Consider the following 16,245-nt stretch of genomic DNA (forward strand, 5'->3'; position numbering starts at 1 on the left):
CTAGAAAAATGCAGGGCTTCTGTCCTGTAACATTTTGTCGGATTCCTGCCTGGATTTATAATGGGGTTTTCCTATGTCAACCGTCACGCTGTCATTCCCGCCTCCCACCACTGGTGGTGCTGCAGGAGGCTCCTCCTGGGAGAAAAGGGGAACAGATGAACTTTCACCTTACGGACGTGGCCTCGGGCAGTCGGGGATTGTGGGGAATGGAGGAGGGGCTGGGGATCTTTGGACAATCCTGACCCTCTCGTTCTGTGTCCCAGTCTCTCTTCAGGAACAATATTTCTCAATATCAGCTGCCTCGACGCAGCGCAGTGCCTTTTTCTCACAGATGAAAGGGAGGCGATCGGTACAACTGACATCATTCCAGCCGTTTATTCTGATGCTGGTGCAGTTTTCATTACCATTCACGTTATTCGGTTCACCCTGATCCCATCGAGTAAAACTGGGAAATGGGGAAATCAAAAATACTGTTAAAAGTCCGACACATTCCTGCACAGAATCAACAAGATTCCTACAGCCCGGTAGAAATCCCAAACTAATTCCACTGTCCCGCTCTCTCCCCATAGCCCTGTATCAATCCCAAACTAATCCCACTGCCCCGCTCTCTCCCCATAGCCCTGTATCAATCCCCAAACTAATCCCACTGTCCTGCTCTCTCCCCATAGCCCTGTATCAATCCCAAACTAATCCCACTGTCCCGCTCTCTCCCCATAGCCCTGTATCAATCCCAAACTAATCCCACTGCCCCGCTCTCTCCCCATAGCCCTGTATCAATCCCCAAACTAATCCCACTGTCCTGCTCTCTCCCCATAGCCCTGTATCAATCCCAAACTAATCCCACTGCCCCGCTCCCTCCCCATAGCCCTGTATCAATTCCCAAACTAATCCCACTGTCCCGCTCCCTCCCCATAGCCCTGTATCAATCCCAAACTAATCCCACTGCCCCACTCACTCCCCATAGCCCTGTATCAATCCCAAACTAATCCCACTGTCCGGCTCTCTCCCCATAGCCCTGTATCAATCCCCAAAATAATCCCCCTGTCCCGCTCTCTCCCCATAGCCCTGTATCAATCCCAAACTAATCCCACTGTCCCGCTCTCTCCCCATAGCCCTGTATCAATCCCCAAAATAATCCCCCTGTCCCGCTCTCTCTCTCCATGCGACGCTAGGACTCACCTCACTGGGGTCCCATCCACCCATTTCCAGTTTCCTTCACTCTCTCGATCTGTTAGTCCGATCCAGTAAGTCCCAAGATTGTTCTCAACAGAGTTCTTTATGAAATTCTGCAGCAGATATAATGATATGGTGTGAACAGTTAGTTTTATGGCCTTAATTCACAGTGACACAGACACACACACACAAACACACACACAACTGATCCCCAAAATGCCCCAAACTCTTCCTCAGGAAATTCTCCCTCATTCCCTCTGATTAAATATCGGGAAGACTGAAGTTGTTTTCCGTCTCTGTTCCAAACTCCATTCCCGAGTTACCGACTCCATCCTGGGAACTCTGAGTCCGAACCAGACTGTTCACAACCCTGGGGTCATGTTTAACCTGGAGATGGGATTCCCACCTCATATCTACATCGTCACCAAGACGGCCTCTTCCAAACTCCGTAACATCGCCCAGAACCACACCGGGCTCAGCTCATCGACTGCTGAAACCCTCGTTCATGTAGTGTAGAGGGAACATTACTCTGTATCTAACCCCGTGCTGTACCTGTCCTGGGAGTGTTTGATGGGGACAGAATGGAGGGAGCTTTACTCTGTATCTAACCCCGTGCTGTGCCTGTCCTGGGAGTGTTTGATGGGGACGGTGTAGAGGGAGCTTTACTCTGTATCTAACCCTGTGCTGTACCTGTCCTGCGAGTGTTTGATGGGGACAGTGTAGAGGGAACGTTACTCTGTATCTAACCCCGTGCTGTACCTGTCCTGGGAGTGTTTGATGGGGACAGTGTAGAGGGATATTCTCTCTCTATCTCATTCTGACTGAAGCGTCTGTCATTCTCACCTGTTCCTGTTCTGTATTTATGATGATGAGGTGTGAATGTTCAGATTCACATTGTAGTTTTGCCGAGTCCCAATCCTTGCTCTTCGTTGACAATCTATAGCAATGATGATTATGAACTTTCCAGCCGCTAGGACAGAGAGACTCTGCAAAATTATGAAGACTTAGTTCAGAGAAATACATCGGGACATTAGGAACAGGACGAGGCCATTCAGCCCCTCTCGAGCTTGATCCACAGGAGCAGGAGGAGGCCATTCAGCCCCTATCGAAACTGTTACACAGGAACAGGAAGAGGCCATTCGGCTCCTCTCGAGCCTGTTACACAGGAACAGGAGGATCCCATTCGGCCCCTCTCGAGCCTGTTACACAGGAACAGGAGGATCCCATTCGGCCCCTCTCGAGCCTATTACACAGGAACAGGAGGAGGCCATTCAGCCCCTCTCGAGCCTGTTACACAAGAACAGGAGGAGACCATTCAGCCCCTCTCGAGCCTGTTACACAGGAACAGGAGGAGGCCATTCAGCCCCTCTCGAGCCTGTTACACAGGAACAGGAGGAGGTAATTCAGCCCCTCTCGAGCCAGTTACACGGGAACAGGAGGAGGCCATTCAGCCCCTCTCGAGCCTGTTACACAGGAACAGGAGGAGGTAATTCAGCCCCTCTCGAGCCTGTTACATGGGAGCAGGTGGAGGCCCATTCAGCGCCAACTCACCCGAGCAGTTTCGGAGAACGGTGCAGACGGATCTGAGGTTCCGGAGCGTCTTTTCAAGGGTCTCGGACATGTTCTGGATCTTTCCGTTCAGCCCCGTCATGTTCTTGTCCATCTGTAGGACTGAGAGAATCACAGGGTCACAGAACTCACAGGATCAAAGAACCACAGGGTCTGAACCGGACAGAAGGAGGCCATTTGGCCCATCGTGTCCGCACCGGCTCTCCAAATGAGCGTTAGGACCCAGTGCCATCACCTTGCCTTTTCCCCCCTGTACCCCTGCACATTGTATCTGTTCAAATAACCATCCAATGCCCCCTTGTATGCCTCGATTGAACCTGACTCTACATATTCGTCCAGCCAAAATCAATCACTTCACACTTCTCTATGTGAAACTTTGTCAATCCCCGACCTGCCCACTCCTCCACCAGTCGATATCACAACAGAGCTGGAGTGAGTCATCTGGATGTGGGATATGTCAGAATGTTACAGTGAGGGGTGTGGGATATATCAGACTGATACAGTGAGGGGTGTGGGATATATCAGAGTGTTACAGTGAGGGGTGTGGGATATATCAGAGTGTTACAGTGAGGGGTGTGGGATATATCAGAGTGTTACAGTGAGGAGTGTGGGATATATCAGAGTGTTACAGTGAGGGGTGTGGGATATATCAGAGTGTTACAGTGAGGGGTGTGGGATATGTCAGACTGATACAGTGAGGGGTGTGGGATATATCAGAGTGTTACAGTGAGGGGTGTGGGATATGTCAGACTGATACAGTGAGGGGTGTGGGATATATCAGAGTGTTACAGTGAGGAGTGTGGGATATATCAGACTGATACAGTGAGGGGTATGGGATATATCAGAGTCTTACAGTGAGGGGTGTGGGATATATCAGAGTGTTAGAGTGAGGGGTGTGGGGTATATCAGTGTGTTACAGTGAGGAGTGTGTGATATATTAAAGTGTTAAAGTGAAGGTTGTGGAATATATCAGAGTGTTTCAGTGCGGGAAATGGGACATATCAGGGTGTTACAGTGAGGGCTGTGGGATATATCAGAGTGTTACAGTGAGGGGTGTGGGATATATCAGAGTGTTACAGTGAGGGGTGTGGGATATATCAGAATGTTACAGTGAGGGGTGTGTGATATATCAGAGTGCTACAATTAATTGTGTGGGATAGATCAGAATGTTACTATGAAGTGTGTGGGATATATCTGAGTATTATAATACGGGGTGTGGGATATATCAGAGTGTTACATTGTGGCATGAGACATATATCAGAGTATTAGACATTGGTGTGGGATATAGCAGAGACTGACAGTGAGGGGAATGGGAAATTTCAGGGTGTTGCCGTGAGGGATGTGGGATATATCAGAGGGTTACAGTGGGGCATGTGGGATATTTCAGTGTGTTACAGTGAGAGGTGTGGGATTTCTCAGGGCGTTAGAGTGAGGGGTGTGGGATATATCACAGTGTAACAGTGGGGCGTGTGGGATATATCACAGTGTTACAGTGGGGCGTGTGGGATATATCAGAGTTTTACAGTGAGGGGTGTGGGATATATCACAGTGTTACAGTGAGGGGTGTGGGGTATATCAGTATGTTACAGTGAGGGGTGTGGGATATATCAGAGTGTTACAGTGAGGAGTGTGTGATATATCAGAATGTTAAAGTGAGGGGTGTGGGATACAGCAGAGTGTTACAGTGAGGGATGTGGGATATATCAGAGCGTTACAGTGAGGGGTGTAGGATATATCAGAGTGTTACAGTGAGGGGTGTGGGATATATCAGAGTGTTACAGTGAGGGGTGTGGGATATATCAGAGTGTTACAGTGAGGGGTGTGGGATATATCAGAGTGTTACAGTGAGGGGTGTGGGATATATCAGAGCATTACAGTGAGGGTTGTAGGATATCTCAGAGTGTTACAGTGAGGGGTATGGGGTATATCGGTATGTTACAGTGAGGGGTGTGGGCTATATCAGAGTGTTACAGTGATGGATGTGGGATATATCAGGGTGTTACAGTGAGGGTTGTGGGATTTATCGGAGTGTTACAGTGAGGGATGTGGGATATATCAGAGTGTTATAGTGAAGGGTGTGGGCTATATCAAAGTGTTACAGTGATGGATGTGGGATATATCAGGGTGTTACAGTGACGGTTGTGGGATATATCAGACTGTAACTTTGAGCGGTGTAGGATATATCAGAGTGTTACAGTGAGGGGCGTTGGAGATATCAGAGTGTAACAGTGACGGGTATGGGATATATCAGAGGATTACAGTGAGGGGTGTGGGATATATCACAGTTAAAGTGAGTGATCTGTGATATACCACAAAGCTACAGTGGGTGTGTGGGATATATCAGAGTGTTACAGTGAGGGGTGTGGGATATATCATAGTGTTACAGTGAGGGGTGTGGGATATATCATAGTGTTACAGTGAGGGGTCTGGGATATATCAGTGTTAGAATGAGGGGTGTGGGATATATCAGAGTGTTACAGTGAGGGGTGTGGGATATATCAGGGTGTTACAGTGAGGGATGTGGGATATTTCAAAGTGTTACAGTGAGGGGTGTGGGATATATCAGTGTGTGACAGTGAGGCATCTGGGATATATCTGTGTTACAGTGAGAGTTGTGGGATATATCAGAGTGTTACAGTGGGGCGTGTGGGATATATCAGAGTGTTACAGTGAGGGGTGTGGGATATATCAGAGTGTTACAGTGGGGCGCGAGGGACATATCAGAGTGTTACAGTGGGGCGTGTGGTGTATATCAGAGAGTTACACTGAGGGGTGCAGGATATATCAGAGTGTTACAGTGAGGGGTGTGGGATATATCAGAGTGTGACAGTGATGGGTGTGGGATATATCAGGGTGTTACAGTGAGGGGTGTGGGATATATCCGAGTGTTACAGTGAGGGGTGTGGGATATATCCGAGTGTTACAGTGAGGGGTGTGGGATATATCGGAGTGTTACATTGAGGGGTGTGGGATATATCAGTGGGTTACAGTGAGGCATCTGGGATATATCTGTGTTACAGTGAGGGGTGTGGGATATATCAGAATGTTACAGTGAGGGGTGCAGGATATATCGGAGTGTTACATTGAGGGGTGTGAGATATTTCAAAGTGTTACAGTAAGGAGTGTTGCATATATCAGAGTGTTGCAGTGAGGGATGTTGGATATATCAGAGTGTAACTGTGAGGCGTGTAGGATATATCAGAGTGTTAGAGTGAGGGGTGTGGGATATATCAGAGGAATACAGTGAGGGGTGTGTGATATATCAGAGTGTTACAGTGAGGTGTGCGGGATATATCAGAGTGTTACATTGAGGGGAGTGGGATATTTCAAAGTGTTACAGTGAGGGGTGTTGGATATATCAGAGTGTCACTGTGATGGGTGTAGGATATATCAGAGTGTTAGAGTGAGGGATGTGGGATATATCAGAGGATTACAGTGAGGGGTGTGGGATATATCACAGTTAAAGTGAGTGATCTGTGATATACCACAAAGCTACAGTGGGTGTGTGGGATATATCAGAGTGTTACAGTGAGGGGTGTGGGGTATATCAGAGTGTTACAGTGAGGGGTGTGGGATATATCAGAGTGTTACAGTGAGGGGTGTGGGATATATCAGATTGTTACAGTGAGGGGTGTGGGATATATCCGAGTGTTACAGTGAGGGGTGTGGGATATATCCGAGTGTTACAGTGAGGGGTGTGGGATATATCGGAGTGTTACATTGAGGGGTGTGGGATATATCAGTGGGTTACAGTGAGGCATCTGGGATATATCTGTGTTACAGTGAGGGGTGTGGGATATATCAGAATGTTACAGTGAGGGGTGCGGGATATATCGGAGTGTTACAGTGAGGGGTGTGGGATATATCATAGTGTTACAGTGAGGGGTGTGGGATATATCATAGTGTTACAGTGAGGGGTCTGGGATATATCAGTGTTAGAGTGAGGGGTGTGGGATATATCAGAGTGTTACAGTGAGGGGTGTGGGATATATCAGGGTGTTACAGTGAGGGATGTGGGATATTTCAAAGTGTTACAGTGAGGGGTGTGGGATATATCAGTGTGTGACAGTGAGGCATCTGGGATATATCTGTGTTACAGTGAGAGTTGTGGGATATATCAGAGTGTTACAGTGGGGCGTGTGGGATATATCAGAGTGTTACAGTGAGGGGTGTGGGATATATCAGAGTGTTACAGTGGGGCGCGAGGGACATATCAGAGTGTTACAGTGGGGCGTGTGGTGTATATCAGAGAGTTACACTGAGGGGTGCAGGATATATCAGAGTGTTACAGTGAGGGGTGTGGGATATATCAGAGTGTGACAGTGATGGGTGTGGGATATATCAGGGTGTTACAGTGAGGGGTGTGGGATATATCCGAGTGTTACAGTGAGGGGTGTGGGATATATCCGAGTGTTACAGTGAGGGGTGTGGGATATATCGGAGTGTTACATTGAGGGGTGTGGGATATATCAGTGGGTTACAGTGAGGCATCTGGGATATATCTGTGTTACAGTGAGGGGTGTGGGATATATCAGAATGTTACAGTGAGGGGTGCGGGATATATCGGAGTGTTACATTGAGGGGTGTGAGATATTTCAAAGTGTTACAGTAAGGAGTGTTGCATATATCAGAGTGTTGCAGTGAGGGATGTTGGATATATCAGAGTGTAACTGTGAGGCGTGTAGGATATATCAGAGTGTTAGAGTGAGGGGTGTGGGATATATCAGAGGAATACAGTGAGGGGTGTGTGATATATCAGAGTGTTACAGTGAGGTGTGCGGGATATATCAGAGTGTTACATTGAGGGGAGTGGGATATTTCAAAGTGTTACAGTGAGGGGTGTTGGATATATCAGAGTGTCACTGTGATGGGTGTAGGATATATCAGAGTGTTAGAGTGAGGGATGTGGGATATATCAGAGGATTACAGTGAGGGGTGTGGGATATATCACAGTTAAAGTGAGTGATCTGTGATATACCACAAAGCTACAGTGGGTGTGTGGGATATATCAGAGTGTTACAGTGAGGGGTGTGGGGTATATCAGAGTGTTACAGTGAGGGGTGTGGGATATATCAGAGTGTTACAGTGAGGGGTGTGGGATATATCAGATTGTTACAGTGAGGGGTGTGGGATATATCCGAGTGTTACAGTGAGGGGTGTGGGATATATCCGAGTGTTACAGTGAGGGGTGTGGGATATATCGGAGTGTTACATTGAGGGGTGTGGGATATATCAGTGGGTTACAGTGAGGCATCTGGGATATATCTGTGTTACAGTGAGGGGTGTGGGATATATCAGAATGTTACAGTGAGGGGTGCGGGATATATCGGAGTGTTACATTGAGGGATGTGGGATATTTCAAAGTGTTACAGTAAGGAGTGTTGCATATATCAGAGTGTTGCAGTGAGGGATGTTGGATATATCAGAGTGTAACTGTGAGGCGTGTAGGATATATCAGAGTGTTAGAGTGAGGGGTGTGGGATATATCAGAGGAATACAGTGAGGGGTGTGTGATATATCAGAGTGTTACAGTGAGGTGTGTGGGATATATCAGAGTGTTACATTGAGGGGAGTGGGATATTTCAAAGTGTTACAGTGAGGGGTGTTGGATATATCAGAGTGTCACTGTGATGGGTGTAGGATATATCAGAGTGTTAGAGTGAGGGATGTGGGATATATCAGAGGATTACAGTGAGGGGTGTGGGATATATCACAGTTAAAGTGAGTGATCTGTGATATACCACAAAGCTACAGTGGGTGTGTGGGATATATCAGAGTGTTACAGTGAGGGGTGTGGGGTATATCAGAGTGTTACAGTGAGGGGTGTGGGATATATCAGAGTGTTACAGTGAGGGGTGTGGGATATATCAGATTGTTACAGTGAGGGGTGTGGGATATATCAGGGTGTTACCGTGAGGTGTGTGGGATATATCAGAGCGTTACAGTGAGGGGTGTGGGATATATCAGAGTGTTACAGTGAGGGTTGTGGGATATATCCGAGTGTTACAGTGAGGGGTGTGGGATATATCAGGGTGTTATAGTGAGGGTTGTGGGATATATCAGAGTGTTACAGTGAGGGGTGTGGGATATATCAGAGTGTTACAGTGAGGGGTGTGGGATATATCAGAGTGTTACAGTGAGGGGTGTGGGATATATCAGATTGTTACAGTGAGGGGTGTGGGATATATCAGAGTGTTACAGTGAGGGGTGTGGGATATATCAGAGTGTTACAGTGAGGGGTGTGGGATATATCAGAGTGTTACAGTGAGGGGTGTGGGATATATCCGAGTGTTACAGTGAGGGGTGTGGGATATATCAGAGTGTTACAGTGAGGGTTGTGGGATATATCAGAGTGTTACAGTGAGGGGTGTGGGATATATCAGTGTTATAGTGAGGGGTGTGGGATATATCAGATTGTTACAGTGAGGGGTGTGGGATATATCAGGGTGTTACAGTGAGGGGTGTGGAATATATCAGGGTGTTACAGTGAGGGGTGTGGGATATATCAGGGTGTTAGCGAGGGGTGTGGGATATATCCGAGTGTTACAGTGAGGGTTGTGTGATATATCATTGGCTGCGTCGTGTTTGAAAGGGATCTTAAACTTTTCCTTTTGCTGTATTCGAAAAGTGGCCCTTCTTCAACCAACAATTTCGATTAAGTTATTGAAAGCTGTAAAAAAGTTTTTTCCTATCTTCCTGTTATGTGCTTATGTTTGTGTATGAAGTTGTGATGACCCCCACACCCCCCACTGGGTTTGAATGTATGAATAAAATTTGCTACTGATTTAAACCTCGAGAGATGTTGCTGCTTCTCCCTTTAAAGTCTGAGTTTAGAAACTGAGGGATTGGGTAAACACACCACAGCCTATTTCCAACATGAAAACAGCCCTGCTTATGGACAGAGGGTGAGAAAATAAAGGAGTTCAGTATTGCCTCCGTTCACTCTCTGTAACAGTTTGAGTGTGAGGTTCAGTTTCCTACCTTGGACTCTCAGCCCTATCGCAATAGCCAAACTGATGATTAAGACAATGAAGCAGGCGATGCCAAGATGTGTTGAAGTTATTGATCTTCTTCCTCCAGCTGTTTCCTGCCCAGTTTTACCTGGAATAGAGAAGTAAAGATTGACCCATGTTGAGAAGCCTGTGTTACTGCACGGAACAGACAATGGTGACGTATCTACCCCCCTTATCGAGAGAAACAACAACCACGTTACTCATTTATATCCCGCGTTTCACATCCCAGCGCACGGTACAGGAGGCTTATCAAAGAGAATCGAAGACCGAGTCACACAGGGAGATATTAGGGACAGGAAACCAAAAGCTCAGACACAGAGATTGGTACAAGGAGCGTCTTAAGGAGGGTAGAGAGAGAGAGACAGACAGAGAGAGAGAGAGCCAGATAAAAAGGGTGACAGATGGAGAGAAATGGAGAGAGACAGAGAGTGAGAGACAGATATATAGGAGGATAGGTTTAGCGAGAGTTCTCTGCAGCTCAGGGCCCAGGCAGCTGAAGGCTTTCGGAGATAAACATAGATACAGAGTAAAGGTTCTACCACACCATACCCATCAAACACTCCCAGCATAGGTAAAGCACCTGGTTAAATACAGAGTAAAGCTCCCTCTACACTGTCCCCATCAAACACTCCCAGTACAGGTACAGCACGGGGTTAGATATAGAGTAAAGCTCCCTCTACACTGTCCCCATCAAACACTCCCAGGACAGGTACAGCGTGGGGTTAGATACAGAGTAAAGCTCCCTCTACACCGTCTTCATCAAACACTCCCAGGAGAGGTACAGCACAGGGTTAGATACAGAGTAAAGCTCCCTCTACACCGTCTTCATCAAACACTCCCAGGGCAGGTACAGCACGGGGTTGGATACAGAGTAAAGCTCTCTCTACACTGTCCCCATCAAACACTCCCAGTACAGATACAGCACGGGGTTAGATACAGAGTAAAGCTCCCTCTACACCGTCTTCATCAAACACTCCCAGGACAGATACAGCACGGGGTAAGATACAGAGTAAAGCTCCCTCTACACCGTCCCCATCAAACACTCCCAGGACAGGTACAGCACGGTGTTAGATACAGAGTAAAGCTCCCTCCACACCGTCCGCATCATACACTCCCAGGACAGGTACAGCACGGGGTTAGACACAGAGTAAATCTCACCTCTCTCCCTCTCTCTCAATCTCCCTCACCATCTCTCTCTCTCTCTCCCTCTATCTGCCTCTGTCTCTCTCCATCTCTCTCTCACCATCTCTGTCTCTCTCACTCTCAATCTCTCTCATCGTCTTTCTGTCTCTCACTCTCGCAATCTCTCTCCGTCTCTCTCGATCTCTCACCACCTCTCTCTCTGTCTCTCGCACTCTCAATATCTCTCTGCATTTCTCTGCCTCTCTCTTTCTCAATCTCTCTCACCATCTCTCTCTCTTAATCTCTCTCACCATGTCTCTCTCTGCCTCTCGCACTCTCAATATCTCTCTCCATTTCTCAGCCTCTCTCTTTCTCAATCTCTCTCACACTCCCTCTCGCTCCCCGTCTATTCAACAGTTTAACCTACGTTCACTGGGGGCTGTCGTGTTCTTTTTGATGTATCTCATATTCATGTCGTCGCTGTCCTGCTCCATGATTTGTGTCTGAGGGGTCTCTATCCTCCGTTCCTGATGTGTCTGCTTCTCTCTCTCTCTCAGATGTGTCTCAGTCTTTCCTCAGACTCGATGTCAGGGCGAAAACTTCCTTAGAACTGTTTCTATTTTCTTCCTTTTTGTAATACCACTTCCCCTTAGACCTGTGTGACAAAGTGGTTCAGTTAACCATGTACAGCAGCTGATGAAGTCTTGACATTTTTGCCAAGCACAGGGAGAGCCAACATGGTTTCAGGGAACATCGGCAGAATTCAAAATCATTTCACAAGCCTCTCGACTGCTTGTTGTAACTGGAAAAGGTCTATACACTCAGACACCCACGCATGCTGATGCATAAACACAAGCACATACACACACACATACACATACAAACACTCACACACACGCTGACACATAAACACACACACACGCACATTCACACACACATGCTCACACACACACAATCACACAATCTCACACAAACAGACACACATGCACACACACACGCATGTATGCGCGCACACACACACACGAACACACACACTCACCAACAAACACACACGCACACACACACTCTCTCACACCACATGTACACACACACACATATGTGCACACACACACATACACACTCTCACACACACACACAGAAACACGCACACACTGAATGATCCTCAGAACCCTCCTGGAAACACTAACCAAAAACCTGGAAGCAAATATCACTTGTCATTTTATTCCAAAGTGGATGGTTTTTCTTCCTATTGGTCCTCCCGGTGAGCATTGAGGTCAGGCCTTGCCTTCACCGACCAGGCAGTGAGCGTAGGTACATCCATACGAACATGTGAACATAGGAACCAGGAGCAGCAGGAGGCCACTCAGCCCGTTGTGCCTGCCCCACCATTCAGTAAGACCATGTCCGATCTGAATGTAACCTTATTATGTCACAGCCAGGGGTAAAGGCCGAGGGCTTCAAATTCAAATCCCAGACGGAAACTTGAAACAACTGTTATAACCCATTTTTGCAATTTGTAAGTTTCCAGAAGCAGACTTTAAATTCAGTAGTAATAAGACCACTGGGTCTCAAGAGGTTTTTTTTTTATAAAACTAAATTAAACATTCATTAATACAAGGCAGACTGTAAACACATACATACATCTACAAAATTGCTACTATGATAACTACAAAAATCGTCTACTTAATCTGACTCTCAGTTAGACTCCCAGTAAAACAGTAAATCTCAGATTTAAACAGACCCCTGGCAAAGCAGACCCTAGACAGCCACATTTAAAATGAGTTTCTTGCAGCTCTGGGTCCTTGCAGACAGCAGCTTTGTACTTCTCACACTTGTTGGATCTGAAAGTGCCTCTGCCTTACACACACTCTCCTTTTTCCTTTATACATATCTTTCTTTTCGAATTTTCCCTTGTGTCATTAGGCTTTTAGTTTTACCTCTCCTAACGATGACATTCTTTCATCCCACCAATTATATCAGGAAGCTGAAAAAAATAAATACATGGCTTGGCATCTTCTAGCTAGGTGTAAGATTTCACCCGCTCTTTTGAATGGTTTATTTAAAAATGCAAATTGCCCCCTTGACACCCATGTTTCCAAACTTCCTCATGTTTACCTAATTACCATTTCAAACCTACTTCTTTCTCTACATCAAATCCTCTAGACCAGTTATCTTTAATCCAATTAAGACACACACAAATGCACACACAGACACAGGCACCACTAAACTCTATTTTAAACAATAATTTCCAACAGCATTATAGAAATTAATATCTCTTCATAACACCTCAACCCCACATTCCCGCCTACCCCCGACACCCTTATTAATCCAGAATCCATCTCGCTCAGTCTTAAAAATATTCAAAGTCTCTACTTCCAGCGCCTTTTGAGGAAGGGAATTCCAAAGGCTCACGACCTTCTGAGAGAAAAAATTTCCCCTCATCTCTGTCTTAAATGAGCGACCCCTTATTTTTAAACAGTGACCCCTCATTCTCGATTCTCCCACAAGGGGAAACATCCTCTCCACATCCACCCTCTCAAGACCCCTCAGGATCTTGTATGTTTCAATCAAGTCCCCTCTCACCCTTCTAATCTCCAATGGATACGAGCCTAACCTGTCCAAACTTTCCTCATAAGACAGCCCGCCCATTCCAGGGATTAGTCTAGTAAACCTTCTCTGAATTGCTCCCAATGCATTTACATCCTTCCTTAAATAAGGAGACCAATACTGTGCACAATACTCCAGATGTGGTCTGACCAGCGCCCTGTACAACTGAAGGTCATAGAGTTAAGTTCTCTTCATTTGCTGAGATAAGACAGAGCTATGCTTTATTCTTTGATTATTGTCAGCTTAAACTTCGTACATTATTTGTTTGAATCTTCTGCATTTATTTTAAGGTGGATTTGAGCCTCTTGCATTTATTTACAGGTGGATTTGTTATTCTGCATGTAGTTCTACATTGGTTTGCTATCCTGTGTTTACTTTTAGGTGAATTTGCATCTCTTTTTAAGAACAACAAAGAACAAAGAAAAGTACAGCACAGGAACAGGCCCTTCGGCCCTCCAAGCCTGCGCCGATCATATTGCCCGTCAAATGGATTTCAATCTCCTGCATTTATTCTTAGGTGGATTTGAATGTCCTGCATTTATTTTGAGGTGGATTTGCGATCCTGAATTTCTTTTTAGGTGGATTTGAATCTCCTGCATTGATTCTTTAGTGGATTTGTTATCCTGCATTGCTTTTCTGGTGGCACAATCCTCAGAGAAAAAAAATTCTCCTCATCTCTGTCCTAAAAGGGCAACCTCTAATTTTAAAACAGTGGCCCCTATTTCTGGACTCATCCACAAGAGCCAACATCCTTTCCATGTACACCTTATCAAGTCCATTCAGGATCTTATAAAATTCAATCAAGACATGCCTCGCTTTTCAAACCCCCAGTAAAATCAAGCCCAGTCTGTCCAACCTTCCCTCATAAGGCAACCCACTTATCCAGGTATCAATCTAGTAAACCTCCTCTGAACTGTCTCAAATGCATTTACATCCTTCCTTAAATAAGGAGGCCAAAACTGCACACAGTATTTGAGATGCCATCTCACCAATGCCCTGTATAACTGAAGCATAGCATTCTTACGTTAATGGGCCTCCTCCTGTTCCTGTGTAACAGGCTTGTGATGGGCTGAATGGCCTCCTATTGTTCCTGCATAACAGGTTCGAGAGGCTGAATGGCCTCCTCCTGTTCTTGTAGAACAGAGTTGACAGAGGCTGAATGGCGTCCTCCTGTTCCTGTGTAACAGTCTTGAGAGGGGCTGAATGGCCTCCTCCTGTTCCTGTGTACCAGGCTCGAGAGGGGCTGAATGGCCTCCTCCTGTTCCTTTGTAACAGTCTCGAGAGGGGCTGAATGGCCTTCTCCTGTTCCTGTGTAACAGGCTTGAGAGGGGCTGAATGTCCTCCTCCTGTTCCTGTGTAACAGGCTCCGAGAGGGGCTGAATGGCCCTCCTCCTATTCCTGTGTAACAGGCTCCGAGAGGGGCTGAATGTCCTCCTCCTGTTCCTGTGTAACAGGCTCCGAGAGGGGCTGAATGGCCCTCCTCCTATTCCTGTGTAACAGGCTCCGAGAGGGGCTGAATGTCCTCCTCCTGTTCCTGTGTAACAGGCTCTGAGAGGGGCTGAATGTCCTCCTCCTGTTCCTGTGTAACAGGCTCCGAGAGGGGCTGAATGGCCCTCCTCCTATTCCTGTGTAACAGGCTCCGAGAGGGGCTGAATGTCCTCCTCCTGTTCCTGTGTAACAGGCTCTGAGAGGGGCTGCACAACAGGTCTCTCCCTCGAGCGAGCAGCCATTGTGGTCGGTGATATTTTTCACACGAGATTCTGTGAGAGATTGCGCTGCATCAACATGAATCATGGCCACATTGCACTGAACACAGTTCAGCAGCAAAACTGCACAGAACGATGAGCTCATGAACGTTCACCAGGAATAACAGTCAACACAAAACCTCAATAACCTGAGAGTCTTTCAGGATAAAGAGAGCAAAAGTTCAACAGAGAGCGTGGAGTTGGCTTAAGCTTCACTTAGATGGTAAACTACCACCCTCTATCTCTCTCTCACTCTCTCTCAGGGTGATATCTGTACACTGACTGGTGTCTCTCAGTCCCCTCTCTCTCAGGGAGATATCTGTACACTGACTGGTGTCTCTCAGTCCCTCTCTCTCAGGGAGATATCCCCACACTGACTGGTGTTTCTCAATCCCCTCTCTCAGGGAGATATCTGTACACTGACTGGTGTGTCTCAGTCCCATCCCTGTCAGGGAGATGTCTGTACACTGACTGGTGTCTCTCAGTCCCCTCTCTCTCAGGGAGATATCTGTACACTGACTGGTGTCTCTCAGTCCCCTCTCTCTCAGGGAGATATCTGTACGCTGACTGGTGTCTCTCAGTCCCTCCCTCTCTCAAGGAGATATCTGTTCACTGACTGTTGTCTCACAGTATCCTCTCTCTCAAGGAGATATCTGTACACTGACTGGTGTCTCTCAGTCCCTCTCTCAGGAAGTTATCTGTACACAGACTGGTATTTCTCAGTCCCTCTCTCTCAGGGAGATATCCCCACACTGACTGGTGTTTCTCAATCCCCTCTCTCAGGGAGATATCTGTACACTGACTGGTGTGTCTCAGTCCCATCCCTGTCAGGGAGATGTCTGTACACTGACTGATGTCTTTCAGTCCCCTGTCTCTCAGTGAGATCTGAACACTGATTGGTGTCTCTCAGTCTCTCTCTCTCAGGGAGATATCTGTACACCGACTGGTGTCTCTCAGTCCCATTCTCTCTCAGGGAGATATCTGTACACTGACTGGTGTCTCTCAGTCCCCACTCT

General features: G+C 46.8%; 1 protein-coding gene across 1 annotated transcript in view; it reads right to left on the reverse strand.

The window, feature by feature from the left end:
• LOC144675780 (uncharacterized) overlaps window positions 1–16,245 on the reverse strand; it is a 38,917-nt gene continuing 22,672 nt past the window's right edge. Inside the window, exons 2-5 of the mRNA XM_078536373.1 lie at window positions 9,724–9,843; window positions 2,725–2,844; window positions 2,017–2,159; window positions 1–135 (exon numbers count right to left, since the gene is read on the reverse strand). Of these exons, the coding sequence (XP_078392499.1) occupies window positions 1–135; window positions 2,017–2,159; window positions 2,725–2,844; window positions 9,724–9,843 (518 nt within the window). The remainder of the gene's footprint in view (window positions 136–2,016; window positions 2,160–2,724; window positions 2,845–9,723; window positions 9,844–16,245) is intronic.

This window comes from Cetorhinus maximus, unplaced genomic scaffold, assembly GCF_964194155.1.
Source record: "Cetorhinus maximus unplaced genomic scaffold, sCetMax3.hap1.1 HAP1_SCAFFOLD_1152, whole genome shotgun sequence".
NCBI lineage: Eukaryota > Metazoa > Chordata > Chondrichthyes > Lamniformes > Cetorhinidae > Cetorhinus > Cetorhinus maximus.